This window comes from Syngnathus floridae, chromosome 12 (assembly GCF_059516105.1).
Source record: "Syngnathus floridae isolate MCC-2025c chromosome 12, RoL_Sflo_1.0, whole genome shotgun sequence".
Lineage (NCBI taxonomy): Eukaryota > Metazoa > Chordata > Actinopteri > Syngnathiformes > Syngnathidae > Syngnathus > Syngnathus floridae.
In genome coordinates, this window is record NC_142424.1 from 8909230 (window position 1) to 8931108 (window position 21879).

General features: G+C 38.8%; 1 protein-coding gene across 2 annotated transcripts in view; it reads right to left on the bottom strand.

The window, feature by feature from the left end:
• Positions 1–684: 684 nt before the first annotated feature.
• Positions 685–21879, bottom strand: part of whrna (whirlin a) — a 72139-nt gene continuing 50944 nt past the window's right edge. For both annotated transcript variants that reach the window (XM_088392404.1, XM_088392403.1), the window contains exons 6-12: positions 15790–16002; positions 14283–14504; positions 12036–12110; positions 10820–11420; positions 9471–9628; positions 7012–7134; positions 685–1290 (exon numbers count right to left, since the gene is read on the bottom strand). In XM_088392404.1, coding sequence (XP_088248530.1) covers positions 1108–1290; positions 7012–7134; positions 9471–9628; positions 10820–11420; positions 12036–12110; positions 14283–14504; positions 15790–16002 — 1575 coding nt within the window. In that variant the 3' untranslated portion in view covers positions 685–1107. The remainder of the gene's footprint in view (positions 1291–7011; positions 7135–9470; positions 9629–10819; positions 11421–12035; positions 12111–14282; positions 14505–15789; positions 16003–21879) is intronic.

Genomic DNA, 21879 nt, shown 5'->3' on the forward strand with positions numbered 1-21879 from the left:
TTTTATCCCCTACTGAGAGCATGTCCACATTCAGGTAATCTGTGTATCTTCATTATACACTGTCTTCTTATGTGTTTATGCTGTCACGTGTGATTATGATGAATGACGTACTTTCATTAGCTCCTAACGGCACCGGTGTTTAAAAACATTGGAACTTGCGATGGTCTCTATGGTAACAATATGGAACACTGGCACAGTGGTTAGCACTTTTCCCACTAACTTGTTGCAGGGCCATTGACCCCCCCCAGATAATTGACTTTTGGGTATTTTCCTATTTTCTGAATAATTTTTCCACATATTCACCATAGGGAATTTATAATGAATCTTTATCAGCGTTTTCACAAGATTTTGGAAAAATTTGCTGTTTGTTTTGCAACCCCTGAGATATCCTTGCCCCACCCCCAAGGAAAAAATCCTCACTCTGCCAGCGCTATAAAGGATTCTGGATTAAAACCTGCTGGCTGCCTTTATGGAGTTTGTACGTGCTCCCTGTGCTTGCAGAGGTTCTCTTTATTTCCCTTCCACAATAGTCATTCGTTTGATGCTTAAAATAAAACAATGGACAACATATATCTGACAGATGTGAGCTGCTCCGATTCATATTATTTTAAATATATGTATATATATTAATGTAACTTTCAAAGGGTTTATATTTCATATAGAGATCTTATATTTTGTACAGTATAGAGTATATACATCTATATTTATTTATTTGTACATATATAAATTCAAACTACGAAAGCCGAGTAGGACCAGTCTTTTCAGTTGCAGTAGCCAAAAACTATGAAATAAATTGACAGTGGTAACTTGGTTGACTGCAAGATGCTCCAGTAAATGTCAAATGGAGGCCAATCCATTAATTTCAATATCCAGAAAGTAAAATCTAGGTTATAGAGGCTTCACTATTAGTATCTACTGTAGTGCATAAGGTGCGGAGAGGTAACATGTTGAAAAGAATCAAGAACAGGTTCATGTAAAAATAAGGTTGTGTGACAGATGAGGTGGACTTTCCTTTTAGTTCACCGCTAAAGACTTGTGCCATTTAAAAATGAAAAAGTCCTCCTCCTTTTTGTCCTTGATTCCCTGCTCGTCTCCTCTCCCACTCAGCTATAGTGCTACATTGAACTCAGTCACCAGAAAGTCCACATAGTCCCTCTCTTTGGTTTTGAAGGCCTCAGCGATGAGGCGTGCGGCGTCCTTGTGCTCACGGCCCCTAAGGGAAACCCCATTTACCTCCAGGATCACCTGACCCACCTTCAGCTGACCACAGTTGTGAGCTGAACCGCCACGCTTGGAAAAAGAGACAGAAAAAGGACAAGGTTATTTAGAAAAAAAAAGAAAAAAAAGAAACACACACGCACACAAATTTGCAGTATTTGCATCCTTGACCAAATCTCACTGGGAATGACTCCATTTTGATGAAGTGATACAATCAAGGCAGTCAAAAAAGGTTATACCAAAACAAAGATTACAAGAATTGCAGGTGGGTTATCAAGAATTTTTTTTGTCATACATTTGCAAAAGTCAGCATACTTTGAGAAAATAGAGGCAATATTTGAAAAGCTAAATACAAGCTTAATATCATGGATGTCCACCATGACAGATGTTTTTTCAGAACTGTACATTTATGTCCAGGCTGAGAGTTTTTTTAGTGCATTTTATGATTTTTTTTTAAAATACATAGCAAAGATACGTTTGCATGAATTAATTAATACATGAAAACTATATTTAAATAACTGGATTCATATTTCCAAAATTGGATGGGAAGTAAAAAGTAAAGAAAAAAATAACGACTAGACCAAAAGCTAACAATGTATTTAATCTTACACATTTTCCCAAAATAAACAAAAGTAGTTAATACATATAAAGGAGAATAAGAACTATCCATATTAATACAAGCTGCTTGTCAAAAGAATACAATGTACTCTGCTCAACATTGAAATATGACAAACAAAAATTCTTTTAATGTACTTCCTAAACCGTTTATATTGAATACGTTTCCAAGTTTATAAGTCTTTTGTAAAACAAACCTTATGGATGGAACCTTTTGGTGAGTACTGTTCAAACAAAGTACACGAAAAAAATCAAAACCAAGGATGTTTTGTGCCCCAGGCTAATAAAAAATCTGCTTGCACATGTTTCACACTGAATTGAACGAAAGATGCTGAGAAAGTCGGGGTTTATGAGCTGGCACGTCCTGAACTAAAGCGTCTGTCATCCAGCTTTTTCCAAGATGCACACCCTATTAACGATAAAATTGATAAGTCAGCAATTCTTTTTGAATAGCCAATTGAAAAGTACTACCAACTGTATTCCAATTTTAGTGGCAAGGTTAAATTAAGGATTTCATTGAATCAGTATGCCACTCTCTATTTTATTTGTTTTTGCCTTAATTTTTTCCTGGTAATTATATGACATTACCCAGTTATGCCAAACCGATCAGAGGCAAGCCCACGGGGGTTGTCACTTAATTCACAATTGCACGCTGGAGAAAAGTCACATGATTTTAGGCATTACAGTGCGAGTTCCAAAGTACACCCACACATTTGCACGCACATGTGAGAGTATATACAAAAACACAGTAAATGCACTTATTGCTACAACTGTTAATGCTTTCCACATTCTGAAACAAGGTAAATAAGAGAATCTAAATGTCAATCTCTTTATGCACCTCTGGGCATGTGTCCAGATAAGCTACTAATTCACTTCTGGTAGACTGAGTCGGATTGAAATAATCAGTGAAATTTCTACATCTTATTTTTTAAAGTTAAATGTACAGCATTCTCTTGATATATTTAGCAACACAGCATACTATGCCTGCTACATGTATTGATCGTACGCTATGAATAAATGATAAACTCAAATTAGCCTCACATTGTGTTGTGGGTTCGATTCCGGCACTGGCCTTCCTGTGTGGAGTTTGCATGTTCTCCCCGTGCCTGTGTGGGTTTCCTCCCAGCACTCCCATTTCCTCCCACATCCCGCAAACATGCATGCTAGCCCGATCGACCACTCTAAAGTTTCATAACTCCGATTTTTTTTCTCATCACCTGTGGGGTCTCTCAAGGTTTGGAAATCAGTCGACAATTTAAAAATCTTGACGTGTGAACCAGGCTTAAACAACGTATGACGTCTCTCATGCCCCAATTTTCCCCAAGGACTTGAATGCAGCATATATTTGCCCATTTTATTTCTTGGCTGAGATCATGAAGGTAGTGTCACTGGGATTTATTTCTGCCAGGTTTAGCAGGGCCAAGTCACGCAAATTTGCATTTTGATTATACGTTTAAGCATGCTGTGCCAAACTGTGGATGGACACACAAGTAGGGCAAAAGCACACTAAAGCCAACTTCAAGTGGCAGCAACCTTTGAACGCTTCACAAGTCGCATTCCTTTAAACACTTAAGTGTCAGATTCACATTTGTGGGGGAAAAAATATGAAAGGCATTGTGAGAGGGCCATTTTTGTTAATGTTTTATCTTCTGAGTCAACCACAATTTCCATACAAACAGTTTGTGTTAAAGACCATATTGTCTCTCTCTTTTTAAGAAATTATTTTGGAGAGTTTTCCTTAAATAAATGACCATCTACTCCATTTTGAACTAATAAAACTTTGCATCCTGAACCAATGTCTGAACTGCTACTAACTGGTTTTGGTGTCAAGTTGAGCATGGCATTTATCTGTCAGATACTGATGTAGAGAAATGACTCTTGTAAGACAAACCCGATTTAAATTTCATAATTGTTCACCACACTTTGCACACTTAGTCAAGTGACAGCTGCCAAGACAGTTAAATTCTTCTCCAAGTTTCAATGGCAAGAACAAGCAACAGTTCTCTAGCGCTGTAAATTTAACACACGTCACAACTGTGTGCAATTAATTTAACAGGACATAACACATTTTAATTATTGTGATGGCTGGTTGGAGCACTTGTGTCAATATCACTGGAAGGTGCCTTTGGTGTTTCTCATTGGAATCACTCAATCATCATAAAATGTAATACCAGTACAATGATAAGCTGAAAAGGAGTTTCCTTCATTTTTTTCCCCATTGCCTGCACATCATTTTTTAAATTTCCCATACACCAATACACTAATAAGTGTGAAATAAGAGGTTAAATGTTACCAAAATTAATAATGCATCCGTTCATTTTTTGAACCCAAATTAATTAGTCGCACACTGTCCACAACAAGTTATTTGAAAATTTGTCCTTTGATCATTTTGAATATATTTCCAATATAGAAAATGAATGGATAGTTTCATATTTCCGGTTTTAATACACCCCCCCACACAGTCTGGTTGATTTTAAGTTTAAACCTTGAGCCAATCCATAGTTAACAGCTTTGCCATTGATAAACCCTGCTTACTCCTTCTTGACTTTATTGCAACAATTACTCGATGCTGGCAGAGCAGTCGGTCATCATGATGGGAAGTCAGAAGTGATAACGGGTGCTTCAGAACTAGTGATTTGGAAAGATAACGGCTGGCATTCAGTAAGCATCCATTGGCCAGAGAGAAATAGAGTGCACAAGCCAAAGGTGTGCTGTATCAACTTGACCGCGTTATACAATCGGGACAGAATAATATAGTGTAGTGGCTTGGATTCGATGCCATCATCTGTCCCTCGATGCCCCCCGGACAACCAGAAACAAAATGAATGTTTTTTTCTTTTCCTTCTCTTGTTGCCTTTCGCAAAGCCAGTTTATCATGCTGATGCTCGATCCTGACTGGGGGAAGCAATGAGGTTGCGTGCCTTGCTCAAGGGCCTAATAACACAGTTACCTTTCCCCAGGTGAGAATTACCAAAACTCACTTTTCCACCTAGAAAATGGAAGTCTCCTTACTTTACAGCAAAGTGTGACCTCAAGGCCACCGTGTTATTAATGGCTTCAAATAACAATGAGGCACTACACTGTTATTGTTCGGGGATGTATCTGTGCTTGTAACATCAATAAGGTTGTCTTGGAAGTTGGTTGTTAAATGGAAATAGAACACCCTAATTCCATTTACATTATTTAAGACTGTACAAGAGCATATCAAAGTAAATAGTTCAATGGCTACGTTTACATGGACGCATTTATTCGGATTGAAAGCCTGATCGGAATCAAAATTGTTTCATGTACACACCTTATTCGGAGTATCCTGACCCAATCAAGCCCATTATATTCAAGATTTTATTCCAAATGAGAGGGATGCTTGATGTCGATCGGTAATCCGATTGTCGCACATGATGTCGATTGGTAATCCGATTGTCGCACATGAAAACACTTATTCCGAAGTTCGGAAACCATCTTTACTGCTCATGTGACTGTTCGTCGTTTCTCTTCTAGTAGAAGCAAAGCGAGCGAAAGACTTGGCAGGCGCAAGAAACAAAAAAAATAAAATAAAAAATACAATTTGGCAGGCGTGAGATACATTGCAGCTCAGGAGCTGGGATTTGCTGACACAGAAGTCATTGCAGTTTCTGCTTCTTCTACTACAATCTCTGGCATATTTGGCCAACATGTTCATGTCAGAATAATTTGTTTCACCCAAAAGTGTGACGAATGAACACGCAAGTCCTAATCGGATTAAGGTTTTTAGTATCCATGAAAACAATGCATCCGAACAGAATTTTAATCCAAACTATGATTGGATTGAAAATAAATCTCAATAAATCATCACCCTGTAATTTCTTTAGTTAAGTCTTGCACATATTTTTGTGCAAGAGCTAATATGATTTTAGAGGAGCAAAGGGAACTAAAAATAGCTCACAGGTATATTTGTCAGGAAATCTATTGACTATGGCAGATGCTGTGGTACAGCTTGCACAAACAACACTTAAAATTTAACCGCCTGCATTAGCAGACTTTTGCACTTTGTCATTGGCTTAAAACTTACTCTTCGTATCAACTCCACACGTCCTCTTTTCTTTAAAACTAACATTTGCAGATTCTGAAAGTGCTGATTTTGACCCCTTTCATCCATACTGCTGCAATCAGTGTCCCCTTTTTATTTAAATCACCACCTCGCTAGGAAGAAGGCTGAAAGACAGTATTGAAAGAGTTGTGGACGACCGCCTGTGACTGCTATGATCTTTAAAACGCAACTCTGTGGTCAGAAAAGGTTGAGTACTAAAGTCATGAGAAAATACAAGGCTTTGTTGTCTTTGGCAAGATGATATGTGTTGATCAAGGCACAGCTAATAGCTTTCCAACATGGCTTCAATGTATTTTTTTCAGAATGTATGAAGCAAATCCGTATTTTAAAATAAAAAGTGAATTTGATGCCATCAGGAAAGAAAGTATTATTTGAATAGTTTCCATCTGAACATAACGCTTCGCTTTGCAGATTGCTGTTTGTTTTTACTTTTGGCTCTTCCCACAGCAAGCCACTTGTATGATGTTTGCCAGTTAAGATATGCTTCCATTTGGATGGTGGGGCACTGGCTTTTGAGTTATTTCTGCGCTATTTTTGTAGACATAGAGAGATCTCTTTGAGGTCATGTTTTTTCTTGAATTTATTAATTAATTTTAAATCACTTAAGGGCTGCAAGTGAGCAGATGATTTTGAGCAATGGCTAGGGTAAGTAACCCTTAGACTGGTCTTCAGTCAAATGCAGACTACATACAAAATATTCACACTGAAAACTATCTACATTTTGAACTAAAATGCTATTGGAACTTTCCATCCATCCATCCATCCATCCATCCATCCATCCATCCATCCATCCATCCATCCATCCATCCATCCATCCATCCATCCATCCATCCATCCATCCATCCATCCATCCATCCATCCATCCATCCATCCATCCATCCATCCATCCATCCATCCATCCATCCTCTACACTGCCTATGGTTGCTTAAGCTGAAGAATTTCCAAGCTGACGTTGGACAAGAGGTGCCACACAACAAGAATGTAACTGATAGGATCTGAGCGTGGCAGGCGGGCAGAGGGACATGAACATGAACACTATTGTCATTGGATGAGAAATCATCATCAAAGTGCATTACATGATTGTGACTCACCTGAATTGTGACAATTCGTGGCAGTGGCTGTCGAGTGTTGGCTCCTCCTTCAATCGCAATGCCCAAAGTACTTGCACTCTTTGCCACCCTCACTAATGTGGAGGTGGGCTCCAACAGCCCTGGCTAAAGTCAGGCAGAGACAATGTTAATTATAAAATTGCATTAGATAATGTTGTGTAATGTTTTCATGCCAGTGCAGGATGGATCTTTTTTTATTTCTTTATTTGACAAATAATGATTGACTGACATGTTTGTTGTTGCTGCTGTGGTAAGGTTTTCCCATACTGGCATGAATTTACTTCAAGAATATGAGAAATTTACTCATACATATCATATATGGATGGTACATATATATGTATATACACAATATATAAAAGTGGAAAGCCCTTCTCTGTTTTGGCCGCTCAATAATGGATAGGTTTAACAAGAGTCTGGTCTCTTGAAGTTCCACCCTACATCATGTCATCAAAGTCATTGGGCATTCCGTTGTTAATATACTGAGCAAAACTATAAAAGCAACACTTTTGTTTTAATCCCATTTTTCACAAACTGAACTAAAAATTATAAGGCTTATTTCTCTCAAATATTCACATACACGTTAAAAACTGTTGGTGAATATTTTCCTATTTTCTTTTGCATAGATAATCCATTGATCCCACTGGTGTGCCACACCAAACTGCTGATTAGAAAGGATAATTATTGCAGAGAGGTGCCTTGGGATTCCCAGACCACTCCAAAATACTTCATCTATTCACACAGCACAATGCCACAAACCCAGACTCACCAGAGCTCTTGCCTGTGCACTAAATGTTCATTTCACCACCATTACCATCTCCAAAGATGTTTCAGCCCAGGACACCTACATCAAGCCGATTCACTCCCAAAATTGTCTGAAAACATCCACCCAGACTGCTATTACAACAATCAATTTGCATAACCAAATAAATGTTAGAAACCATCTCAGGAAAACTCATCGGCATGCTTGACACCCTCAACGGGGTCTCGACCTAACATCAATTCATCGTTGTTACCGACTTGGTGGCAGGCACTTTGGAGAAGGTGTATTCTCGTGGATGAATCCAACTTATTACAGTACAGAGTCGATGCCACACTATGTACGTATGTGTATGAAGCAAATGGTTGTCACACCAGATGCTGACTTATCTGTCCACCATGGAGTGGCCTTTTACTTAGGCAGCCTCAGCACAACTGGTCAATAATCATGCGGATCGATCAAATAGCAATCGGCATCCTGTTATGACACACCTTTGACTTGGGTGGATATCGGCAAAGTTCTCATTCAACACAGTTGTATCATCAAAAACTAAGTAATTCTATTTTAGTCGAATAAATGTGTTTACTTTATTATGCATTCTACTTGTATGGCAGTTATGAAAGTTGAACTATTCATATACAGGCTTGTATATTAAGTGGATTTTTGTATTTATTTTTTTTTAATTGAAGAAACCGTAATTGTACCAGTGCCATGGAATGACATTTTCTTTGGAGGTTCCATTGCTCATTCTTAACCTGGTGAAATTTAAAAATAATCATTTTCTAATGCAGAAATGCATGGCAGACCCCATCATAGCTTGGAAGCAATGTATAATGAAAGATAATTTGTTTGTCAAACTCGCTCCCTTAAGAACACACTTTGATTATTGTCATTTTAAAATAGCCGTATTACTTTCCCATCATCGCAAACAAAGTTTCATCATTTCTGTCCTTCCGCAATGAACTTTTTTTACTACACTACAGTGGTGGATGGAATAATAGATGGAACATTTTGAGTAAATAAATCAAATTAATGGAAAATTTAAAAAAATACATATGAACAAGCGGTATAGAAAATGGATGGATGAACAAGTAATAAGTGTGAACAAGTGTGCAAAAACAGAGGTAAGATGTTCCACAAGGACTTGTACATCTGCATTTATGAGAACCAACAGTGACAAATTATTCCCTCAGTACCTCTTTAAATCTAATTGGAACATTAAACTTTAAACAGCCGCAGAAACCACTCATGAAATGTTTACATTACATTTGAGTCTGGAGAGGAGGCTGTTATTTAATTACTGGCAGTAGTTGTCACACTACACAAATCATTTAATTGAACTAAGCAGATTCAACATTTTAAGCTACATCCATTTTCACGGCCTCTTCACAGTGGTGGACTGCCAGCAACAAAAGCCCTTTGGTTGTTCTTAAAATAGCACTCTGAGAGTGCTACAGAAGCCCAGAGCTTCCATCTATTACGTTACAAGCACATCAATGAGGCGAGGGTGGCGGAGTAGCTTTGGTAAAACATAACAGGGTAGTTATCTTTAGGCTCCAACTATGTTTATAATCAGCTCAATTGGTCCTCACAAAGCAGCAAAGAGTTCTTGAATCACACGAATCATTCCCCTCAACTATTAATATGCTCATTCATTCATGTCGGGCCCACAGTACACCCTCACCGGTTTGGTGGGGTTGTCCCCCCCGCCCCCCTGGGTATCTTGAGGGTGTCGTGTGCATGAGGAATGGGAGCTGCTGATGTGTCCTGACTCAGCTATGTCCACACCGCTGTCCTCACTGAGAGTCTGGCCACTGTCTGACAGCTGAGACAGGGCGCCACCTGAGGGGGGGAGCAGGCACACGTGATATCAGCATTTACAAACTCTGGACTAAATCAGTGTGTTTGCTTGTTGTGCATGTTGCTATTTCATGTGTTACCTGAACAGCACTTTTCGGAGATGACTGTTTTCTTGGTTTCCAATTGATATAACGAACATTCTATAGAGTGCATACTTTGTCTGATGCCTCCATTTTTTTACGGAAAAAATAAATGACTATGTAAATTTTTCCAGATCCTCACCAAAATGTTTTCCCCTGGTGTCTTTAATTGTCTCTTTTTGTACTTTTGTACATGTGTCAAACTCAAGGCCCGGGGGTCCAGATACGGCCCGCCACGTCCTTTTATATGGCCCGCAAAGACAAATTGTGCATCAAATTCATGTGTCATTACTAGAATTGCAAATTGTCTTCACTTCTAATAATATCTTTTTTTTTTTCATATTTGACCAGTTTTTACTCGTCTGATTTGAAAACGAGTTATTTGTCAGTTTGTTTTGTAGCTTTTACTGTATATAATATGAGGGGCTCATACATTTATTTGGGTTGACAGTCATAATGGCCTTCCGGAAGAAGCTATGACTACAATGCGGCCCGTGAACAAAATGAGTTTGACACCCCTGTCATAGCAAAACTATCATGCATATTGGATGGGCTAGCAGACTTAGGTAATCACTTAAGGACTTGAGTGCGCTCATTTTTTTTTTCAATTAGTGTTGAATAATAAATTATCGTTGAATAATACACATGAATTACGAAGTTTTTTTAAATAAAGAAAGTTGATATTATTTTAACCCTAATGAAACTTCCTGTAAACATTGTTGCTGTGGGCAGAAAATGAATTATGTTTGATTGCCTGTGTAGATTTGATTTATGACCGCATATATTTAAATTGAAGTGCATCTTTTTGCGTTGATTATTTACATCTTTTTCCACCCTCTTAGATGTTTCCAGTGAGCAAATATTAATGACAAAATAATTCAATCTGGTCATCCATGTGCATACATGGAGTATTTCTAAACTTGTATACACAAACTATAATTTTTGGGTTTTGAAAAAATAATTTTGACCATAAAAACAAGACCCTCGAATCCATCTGTGTTTATTTATTATATAATTATTCTATGTACTTACTTTTGACGCATTGGATATTCCAAACTTGTACAATGTATTGTTTATGACCTACTTTTCTCACCTCGAGCTTGGGGCAGCGGCCGCACCTCATTGACATCTGGCTCTGCGTTGGGCCTGTGAACTTCCACTGTAACAAACTGTTGCTTAGAGCCCGGAGATGAGGCTTTGGACATTGTGGCTGGCTTAAGGGGGAGAGAAGGAGGAGGAGGAGGAGGAGGAGGAGGAGGTGCGGAGATTGGGGGTGGAGGTGGTGGTGGTGCTGCTGAAGGGGATGAGTCAGCCAGTTTGGCACCCCTGCTTGGGGACTGGACGCGTGGAAAAGGGCCAATACTTTGTTGGGCAACCATGGACAAATGAGAGGGGGTTTTCTGTTCTCTCTTGGATGGCGCCAAGAGTTCTTTCTTTCGGATAGCCGCATAGTCCCTGGAAGGCAACGTGGGAGGATCTTGTTTGCGATGTAGTGAAGGTGATGAAGGGGTGTGAACCGGCTTTTTGTTGTGGATAGGCCGGATGGGGACTGTGAAGTGCAAGCCTGTGTGTGTGGATTCGGACGAGGGGCATTTGTTGAGCTGGTCTCTTCTACTCTTGCGCCTCTGCACCCCTGATGGGGGTGGAGGCTTGAAGGAGGGGGGAGAGTCAGCTGTGGTGGACTGTATGTCATCCTGAAGTGAGAGGATAGTTTTGATCATGATAGATTGGGGATGTGCAAAGGATATGTTGCATATTTAAAAAAAAAAAACATTTCTCCAGTAAATGTAATTGTAAATTGATGAAGATTCTCAAGAGGCATTCCAGCAATGCCTTGGTGGTAGAGTACTTGATACATTACATTTTTTACTTCAGTGGAATGAACAAAACTGAGACATGAATGACCACTAATGCATGAAGTGATAAATAAAATCAACATAAAAGAACATAAAAGAATAGAATAATGGTTGTCTAAAAGCTTTCCTATTGACCTTTTTTTTTTTTTTTTACCCCCCCGAAAATTAAAGGTAGGCCGAGGAGTGGAATCATACGATTGGCTTTTGCTCACCATTTTCCATTCAATAAATAAGACATGATGAAAGATCATCTTTAACCTTGCTTTGGTGCAAAACCTAAACAAAGCCTATAGGTTAGATTCCTCCACTGGCCTCATCCATTTCGACTACGGCTTCACTTCTATTTTTAAAATACTTTGTTCAACCCCTCCTCCCCTTTTCCCTTGTACCACGTCTATGTTTATGGGGCCAAACACGGGCCCGTGTTTGTGTGTGCCAAGCTACAGGGCTCACCAGAGAGATGTCAGCCAGCAGTGTGTTCAGACTGTCCAAGGGATCTTGCTGATTAGTATCCACCACACAGTCGTTCTAAAAGATACAGGAGAGAAAAATGAAGGGAAAAAAAATGGTGAAGTGAACCAGAAAAGGGTCACCACAGTGCAAGCAGCCTGTGAGCAGATGTTACAAAGAGGCGTGCACCAAAACTAATGAAAAATTAGATTTTCCAAGAGGTGTTTATTAAAACGCATGCTTACATTTGCACACATGCATGCACACACAGCTACTACTATGTGTCAAGCAGGATTTGAGTTGTCAGTCCAACTTCCCATGTGACATTTTTAGATTGTCTAAGCAAATTCAGAGACAAGCTAAGTTCAGCCAAATGCTGCCCTTCATTAACTGCCATGAAACCAAAACAGAAGCCCCATCAATTCTGCTTAATGAGCTGCCGTTGCTACGTCGGGAGTGCTTCCATGCAGTGCCATTTAAAAGATGGGGTGATCCAAAAAGGACTTTTGAAGATACAGTACTGTAAGCATGGTAGTTTAAAATGAATCGATATTTGCGGTACATCCTCCCATCTGTCTTGTTTTCCACTCTTAGTGATAAAGTCTGTTTGTGAGATGAACATTACTCTATTTACAACCACATAAAACGCAAACATCAGTCTTAGCACATGATCACGGAATCATCAATTGACAGGACGAATTTTTCAACTAGCAAATGTTTTTCTTATTTATGTGTTTGCATTGGAATGTGTGCCTGGAACTGAATGTGATTTCTGAATGTGCGAGTTTTTATTGTCTTGCTACCTAGCGCTCTAATTTTCTATACACAGCGGTGGCAGTGTATAGTCATCACCTCGGGGTAAAAAAAACAAACTCAAAAACAACACAAAATACTATACAAAGTTGTTAACCTACAACAGAAGCAAATGATACAAAACCTGCTAGAGGAGTTTAGTGAAAACCATTCAATTATCATAACCCATGTGAAAAGCAATTGTACGGGGAAGAAAGTAGCAAATTTTAATGATCACAAAATGTTTGTTGTTGCATTCTGCATTGTATTCTTTCCTTTCCTAGGCAACAAATCATATCTGCATCAAGTCGACATGCACTTCTGTTGGAAAATACTGTAGTTGTTTTAGAGAAATGCCCCCCTGCAAGTTAAGGTTGACTCAGTCCTGTCAGACAGACAAACTGATGGAGAAAAAGTAAGCTTTGTCTTCACGGTTATGAATTCAAATTACGTGTTGATTGAGCTCAATCACCTGGCGGTTGGGTAGAAACCATTAAAATTGAAATTATGTGTTATAGACTCCCACTGTCTCCATTACAATACACTTATTTGAACCTCCTGGCTTCAAATATTGACATGCTAAATTTAAATATAAGTATTTCACTTATGTCATATTGTGTTGAGCAGCTAGGACAGAAATGTGCCTGTACCACTATTGTCACTACCATATAGTGAAGGTCTACTTTCGGTCATTAGCACGCATTTTCTCTGAACTGTCCAGGACATCCTTCTGTGGTGGGGAGCACAAAAAGTTGGACTTTTCTGCAATTTTTTGGGAGGTTCCACTAAATGAAAAGCAACCAAAAAATCCAACCACAGCAGAAAAACATCACTGCAGAGTAAAAAATAGTTACCCAGAGAAATATTTTACAAAACAATATTAGACTATACGAATGGATAATAAATCCATCAAATTGGTTTACAATACAAGAACATATTGTCCAATTTGAGGACAACATTTGAGATAATTGGAGATAACATAAACACAATTGCCAAATTAAAAACCCTTTTACTGGAGCTAGATGGAAGAAAATTGCCAATTGATGTTCAATTGAACTTACAACAATAGTTGCCTAGAAGAAAATATGAACAAAGAGGAGAGTCTGTTTAGAATTTTTCTCTTCTCATGGTATCTACAGTTCACAGGGAATGGAAGTCATGTGTGCTTCATCAATTTCACCAAATTATTCCTACCTCCATCATATCTATCAGCCACAGCAGCCTTTCCTACCAGGAGGAGGGTGAGATTAGGAGGTTATAGTAGTGGAGGAGAAACAGATGCTTACATCAAATACTGTTTTAATATTTGCCATGTTAAAAGGAATGTAGTGAGACATGGCATGGCCAAATGTCTTCACCATACCCCCCACCACACTCCATAAATAGACTACGCCTCGTCATCTGCTTTACTCCGAGTCATATTACTAATCAGCTGGTCTACTCGGCAGCACCACTTACCCGGGTGGAGCTCAGAGTGGTATTCGTCATGAAGCTGGCCGAAGACGAGGTCAGAGTGTCAGGGTATGACACCATGGATAGAGTGTCTGGCTGAATGGTAGGAGCTCCTGCTGAGCCCTGTCTTGATTTGAGAGCCTGAATCTCACGGCGCAACACCAGCCCGTCAAAACGCTCCAGGTCCTGCGGGGTGACCAGGCCTCGCACTTCTGATAGTAGGGAAAACTGTGGGAAGATGAAGAAGGGAGAGCTATATCTACAGTTGAAAGTTGTAAGATAGAAACATTCACAAGCCACATAATTCAACACGTTGTATGTATATCGTCTGTATTTCTGGTAAAATTCCAGAAAGCAGAGGTGTCAATTCTAGGTCCAGAAAATAAACACGTTGTATATAGTCTGTATTTCTGGGGAAATTCCAGGAAGCAGAGGTGTCAATTCCAGGTCCAGAAAATAAAAAAGTAGTTTGATTTTAGCTTCTAATATAATCGAGCCCACGCTAAACAAGATCTTGGGAGCAAGCTCACTGGCTGATGAGAAGCACTTGTGACTAAAGCCAAACTGTGGCAGGGTTCCTAATTTTCGTTTTAACAATTCTGCCAGGAAGAACTAAAATGCACCATAACCCTTGCTGAGGAACTTAATTTGACCTCGTGTAACCTTTTGCTGAATTGTTCATTGTCTTTTTCTGATGTTGTAAATTATATTTAAAAGTCAAATAACTGTAACTTTTTTGTGAGCTGTATATTTAATCCTAGGAAAGCTAGGGTTATACAATTCAAAATTTTATAGGGTAGGTTTCGAGTTACTGTCTTTGGCTTGACGGGACTCAGCAGTATCGTCAGCTTTCTGTGAACAGATGATAAATTTGGATCTGCTGTGACATGTTATGAGTTTGAGTCTAGTGGTTTGTGTTCGACAACACGGATCTCTACATATAAAGATGACCGCTACATTAGCTTGCCAAGTTATCCATTGAGCAGCTAGTTATTCTGATGTTCTGCATCCGTAATAATAGAAAAGCAAATACTGAATATATTAAATGATTATATTTCTTCTTTCAAATGTATTTTTCCATGGTTAACATTACTGTCAACATGTTTTACAATGTTGGCAGTGAGCCATTGTATGTTCAGTCCTAATAAAGATAAAGTACAGAAACTGCCTTTTGAAAAATTTGACTATGAGTTTTTTTTTTTTTAAAACTTAATTTTTTTTTTTTTTTTTTTTTACAATTTGGAAAAATGTTTGAAACTTCAAAAAGTGGCAGACGTGTAGCTCTAAATATAGTAAAAGGCCTCAAAGAAAGCTTTCAGGTTCGTACTTGGTAAAGTGGAACTATGATGCCTTTGTTTTCTTGCGTGTATTTATAAAACTGACATAAAATTAGTGGAAGGACAAACACAATTGAACAACACATCAATAAATAGCTCTGTAGAACTCTTCCGAGACACACCATCATGCTTAAGGACCTTTTTTTTGCCTTCTCATTCTAATATTTTTGGCTCACCTTTGCCTGAGTGTTGAGCAGCTCGAAAAGCGCCATGACCAGCTGCTCCACGCCAATGTGTCCATCCCGATACTCTTCCAAGTAGTAACCCATAGTTTGGCGTTCCGACTCAGTCAGTAGGTGACGCGCTTGCTCTTCTAGCATGGCTCTGGACTGGTTCACCAAGCTAGACAAGGTCACCTGCGATCCGGCCACACCCTTGTAAAAACCAGACTGAAAAGATACAAAAGTACGACATTAAATACAACTACAATACGGGTTATTTTGTGTTATGTGCAGAGTTGAGTTGAAGAAAGTGTAAGATCTTGAAAGAGACCATTTCTTAATCTGGAGAAACTGCGGAGAATAATGAAAGAGAGACTAACAAGTAAGGTTTAAGAGAAAGTAATAGGAATCAGCATAAGGGAGGACTAAGAGCCCCAAAAACATTAAGATAAGAAAAAAAAAACAGGGATGTGGCGTGAGAATAATTTATGGAAAATTATTAGAGCCAGTGAAGAGGGCAAAAAAAAGTTAGCATGATTTGTACTTTTATCTCAGAATTCTGACTTTAAAATGAGGATTCTGACTAGTCTCAGCCTTTAAAGTCAGAATTCTGAGATTAAAGAGAGAATTTTGATTAAAGTCAGAATTCTCAAGTGAGAATTCTGAGAGTAAAGTCAGAAGCCTGTTTTTTTTTCTCTTCAGAGGCCTAAATGTTCTTCCGTAATAATGGATTGAAGGAATACGAAAAAAAGGACATTGAGGGATGGAGTTATGAGGCAAGGGCACCCAAGAAGGCGATGGCAGATGATGTATGGCTGAAGACAGAAGACGGCAGGGCATTGCTTAGCCAAAGTTGATGCTTTTAAAAAGGATGGTGTTGGTTGAAGTAAAAAGAGAAGACAAAAAAAGGCTTGGCTAGAAAGAAGGCTAAAACCACAGGGACTCAGAGGTGAAGGTGGAGCAGGATGGGGGAGGTTCAATTGGTAACAAAGGCAGGGAACTGATTAGGATGGACAGAAAAAGTCCAAGATCATACATTACTCCCACTTAAAATGAAAGACCCATCAGGCGCCGCTTCCCATATGTATAAATTATCATCCCACCTCCTGCTGTGCAAACATTATCCACTGTCATCATGTGGTGCTAAAACAAAAGCTTACAGCGTGACAGAATGACGTGTAGGCAGAACCCCATTTTTTTCCAGCACTAAATATTTCACTGCCATCCGTGCTGTGCCAACTAGCTACCTGTCAATCACAAGAGATAGAGAGATGAGCAGCCATTTTTGCATCGTCCACTTGTCTGTTGTCATTTTGTAATGTGAATGTCAAGCATTAGATTTAGTTTGCAGTGATCTAGAATTGTACAGTGTTGTTCCACTATTTGCGGGTATTAGGACAGAGCCATGCTACCACGCATGAGGATAAGGAAATAGGTTTCGTAATAGATGTCACAAAATGGGGGCAAAAAGAGCAAATAGTTTTTCAGTTAATAATACGAATTACAAATGTGAGGAAACATTAATGCATCATACTCAGAGATTAACATAATAATTAAAAATGTTCACGAAGCTAAGGAAACACTAGAAAGATCTCTCAAGAGCAAATTCTACATCATTAAACATGACTCTTTAAAATAATGAAGTTGTTAAATTGACAAATATCTAAAGTGTACAAATGGTTTCTATAATAGAGGAATGCTTAAGGAAATCACGTAATCATATAACTGCAGACAAAAAACAACAACAACCCTGTTTCCTTGTATCTGGATGAAAAAAAATCTTGGTGGCAGTGACAATGAATTCATAGTGAAGCTTGGGGCTTTTGCTGTTGGATTACAATAAATATGACAGCGTTTTTCCGTAACGAGATGAATCATGGTATCATGGATAGGAAGACAATATTGGATAAATGGCAACGGCAGAAATCTAAAGCAAAAATAAAGCATTCTGTCCTATAAATTTACTGTCATGATCCATTAACAATACCACGATAGGCACATTTGCAAGTTTTCTGAATATTGCTGATTTCATCTCATGTATTCATCCCGTATTTTAGTCCAAAAGTTTATTTCTCATTTATAGCATTTTTGCCTGGCGACAGCAATCCCTCGCATCGACATGCAATTTCACAGGCAGTATGAATTTCCAGTCTTCTTTTTCATTTTCATGCATCATTTATTGGATTAACTTGTGAATACCAGACACAACTTCAAAGTGTGGGGTCTTACATTAGTACCAGAGGAAGAATCAGACTCCCATTTACCTCTCCCTGCCTTCTCCTCATCTTCAATCATCAGTCTATATTAAGGGAAATGGCTGTTCAATGGCTGGGTAGAGCTTGCAACTCTTTAATGACCAAGGTGAACTCTGGTGATACCTTGTCTGAATTCTAATCATGATGCGCACCTCCAGAAATTCTCTCTACTTAACTCAAGGGTATGAACCATTGAGACCACAGCAGGCATATGACCACCCAGTGCATCTCTCACTGTCTTATTATGGAGCAGATTGGTACTCCAAGCAACAAACACAAGAGGTCAGGCAAGAATACATTTAGCAGTTAACAGATACCCAGTGGTTTATTTGCTGGATCTGTCCAATCTGCAAGGTTATTCTAAAGTTAGGTTCTTCAAATGCCAGATAAGCTGGCGGTTCCTATTATTGCGGTGAACAACAATCCCCAGCAGTCAACCTTCAATCGATAACAGAGAAAATCCGATAAAGCCAGATCAACACTGACCCAGAAAGGACCTGACCTACTACATGCACAATAGAAGAGTGAGAATAACGTGTATTTAACCAAGTAATATGAGACTATTTCTCATCCTTCTTCACACCACCAAGTCTGCAAACTGTATAAAAGTTCCACTGATCGCTAAAAATAGCTTACACTAGCTCATTTAATGGCTTTAGGTGCATGGCTGAACAAGTCCACAAGATAGTCAGGATCCCGAATCGCAACATCAAGCAAACATTAAAATGAAGAACAGGGAACTATTCTCCACAATAAAAACACACAGGTAGAATTTGCTTTTGGGGATATTTTGAGAGGGTCTTTGCTAAACAAACAAAAAAACTCTAAACTAATAAACATGACATCACAGGAGGAGCTGTGCATAGTAACTCATGTTTCATTGCTCACGTGAACTTGTCTAATTTAATCACAGTGCAAGCTATAATGACAGATAGACTATAATCTGACAGACTAATGAGAGTGCTTTGAGATGAGAGTGTGGACCTTGAAGTCACATCCGGTTTGGTGCTCCTTGACAACCCTCAAACTACTAACGTCTCAATCTTCAAGAAAATAGACAGCTGCTTTTTATCAATACGACTTCCTTCTTTGTTCACTCACAAAGAATTAAACCATGAGCAGCGTAATTCATTTGTGGGCTGATCAGAATTCTAAATTACCGAATGAGCCGTCCATGACTTTGGTTAGAAGATATCATATCGAGCCATGATGCATATTTACTGTCTGTGATTAGTTATGTGACTATTGTACTGTGATACAAGACAATTTATTACTAGTTTCAAAAAGTGCAGACGCCTGATTAGAGAGATATCTTCTTCTTCTTCTTTTCTTTTTTTTTTTTTTACTAAATTAAAAGATTACAAATTCAAAAACCTGCTTTCAGAAACTACTGCTACAGCGGCACAAAGCCGTAATTGAAGCACTTTGAAGGACAACAAACGGATGGGAAATGAATTTTACCCAGTAGCAGATCAGTGCTTTAGGTGCTCCTTTGTGGCCACCGCCATGAAACTTTAAATGTGTTTTTCAACACAAAAAAGAAAAATAAATCTTAATCCAGTAGAATCTGTGGATGATAAGGATAAATTGAGTGAATGTACAAACCTCAATTGAGGTCGGTGGCGTATATTTCTTTTAATCATACACAATTTACCATGATAAATCCAATTCAATTTTATTATGTTTTACTTATGTGCAAACCACTTGTTTACTGTGAGCTTTGTATTTCTCTTAAATAATTATGTTTTATTTGCTGGAGCTATATATTGCTTTCACAATAATGGTATATGAAAATACATGCACATTTTCATGTTGTATTTGACCACCATTAGTGCCCTTTTGAAAATCCCATTGCCATTCTAGTACACAATTGGAGTAATCATATCAGAATCCATTTGACTGATAATCATTCTTTTTTTTCCCCCCTGTGACATTATTGTCAGTAATCTCCTACAGAGCAAACCACAAATGGGGGCAGAGCTGAATTAATGACTGAGTATTGCATTGTGACCTATCTGTAATTAATTAGCTTATCGTGCGCTTTGGCCTCAGGGCTATGATTACAGAGAGAGAGAGAGAGAGAGAGAGAGAGAGAGAGAGAGAGAGAGAGAGAGAGAGAGAGAGAGAGAGAGAGAGAGAGAGAGAGAGAAGAAGGACACTCAAAGGAAGGAGCGGGTCAGGCGATATGATCAATATGCGATATGATCACAGATATCCAATGGTACCAGCTGAAATGAAGATGTAGCGTGGGAAAAAAAGAAAGCTAAAATATGATAATCAAATCACCCGATGGGAAAACATTTTAAGGACCATTTGACTCGTGGACACAAGCTGTGAATTATCACCTCCCTGCTATCAGCCGAGCCCTCGAGTGCTACAGCTACACACCTTCACCTCTTAGAGCTAGTCCATCTGCATGCCCTTTGTCTTGGGCGAACACACTCACACACAGTATTGGAATGGTGGCACCATTTCCAATATCACCATTTTCCATTATCGCTCTATTGTTTCTCAATTCTTTCATACACACGTGCGCTCGTCTCATTTAGGATTTGATAAAGGTTGTAGGATTTGCAAACCTACCAAGACAAAATAAAGGTAATAATGGTTGTTTTTCTACACGTACCCAGTGACCACCGATTTTTGCATGTCCATGGTGTGGTGCTGTAACCTTTTAAACCAGGATTCTCAACCTTGTGGTCTGACGGGCATTTACAGGATGATATTCTGTGGCCCCCTACTTGACATCAAAGTTCACTGTTAGTGCAGGTCCCATATTTTTTACTGTGTCATTGTTCTGGATGCTAGATGGGTTAGCGTAGCTAAGTTACCACAATTTTTGACAAAATGTAATTCTGTAGTGACACCAAGTGAAAGAAAAACACATCCAGTCACCGAGTCCCAGTCACGTCTTTTTCAAAACCTGCTGTGAAAAAGGTTGGCAATGAGAAAAGCTAATTAAAAAAAAATGGAGACTGAATGTTTTTTTGTGTGTGTTAGAGCCCAGGGGCACACCGACATTTCTCGAATCCACAGAAAGAGTTGCTGTGCTCAAGAAATCAGACGTCATAACTCAACTCGACACGCTGAGGAGAGTATGCAAAATACCAGGGAGATGAGACAGAGGACCCCGTCACCAATCTTGTTCTGCAAAACCGTTAATGTTCTTAATGATCTTTAATAAAGATTGGAAGGATTGCACTAGTTGTACTTTTCTGAGAAAACTTAAATCCCTTTCTTGTGGAAAATTTGAACACTTAAGGAATGGAGTTAACATAAATGGTTGAGCAACCCATGTAGACACACACGATATTCTTTATCCCCTGTGAAGAATGACAAATATTAGTGTCATAATGACAATTTGAAAGAGGTTATGACATCTCAATGAACATGTAACCTTCTCTCTATCGCCGTATGTAACAGTCCAACTTAAGATCTTGCTTCTTCTCGCCGCTCCAGACATTGATTGGCCTTAAGCAGTCACATGATTTGTTTTCCCCAGGTGCCATCTTGCAATGGCATAGTTAGAATGGGAATTTGTTTTTTTCTTCTATTCTTCTATACGGGGGGGAAACAGCTTTCAATATAAGTTTTGAACGTACAACATTATCATTTAAATATAGTTTACAACAAATTTCTTAGGGGAAGAAGGCTGGAGTAAATTAAAAGCCTTTCAATTCACATCAATGGGAAAAGTCGATTTGAAGTTTTGAAATATGTGCATGGTCACAGAACAAATTTACCTTGTATTTCAAGGCACCTCTGTGTTGCATGTATCAGAAAGCCATAAAAACATTCTGGAAAATGTTACAATGGAGAATTTTATGGCTTGATGCCACTTTCAAAATGA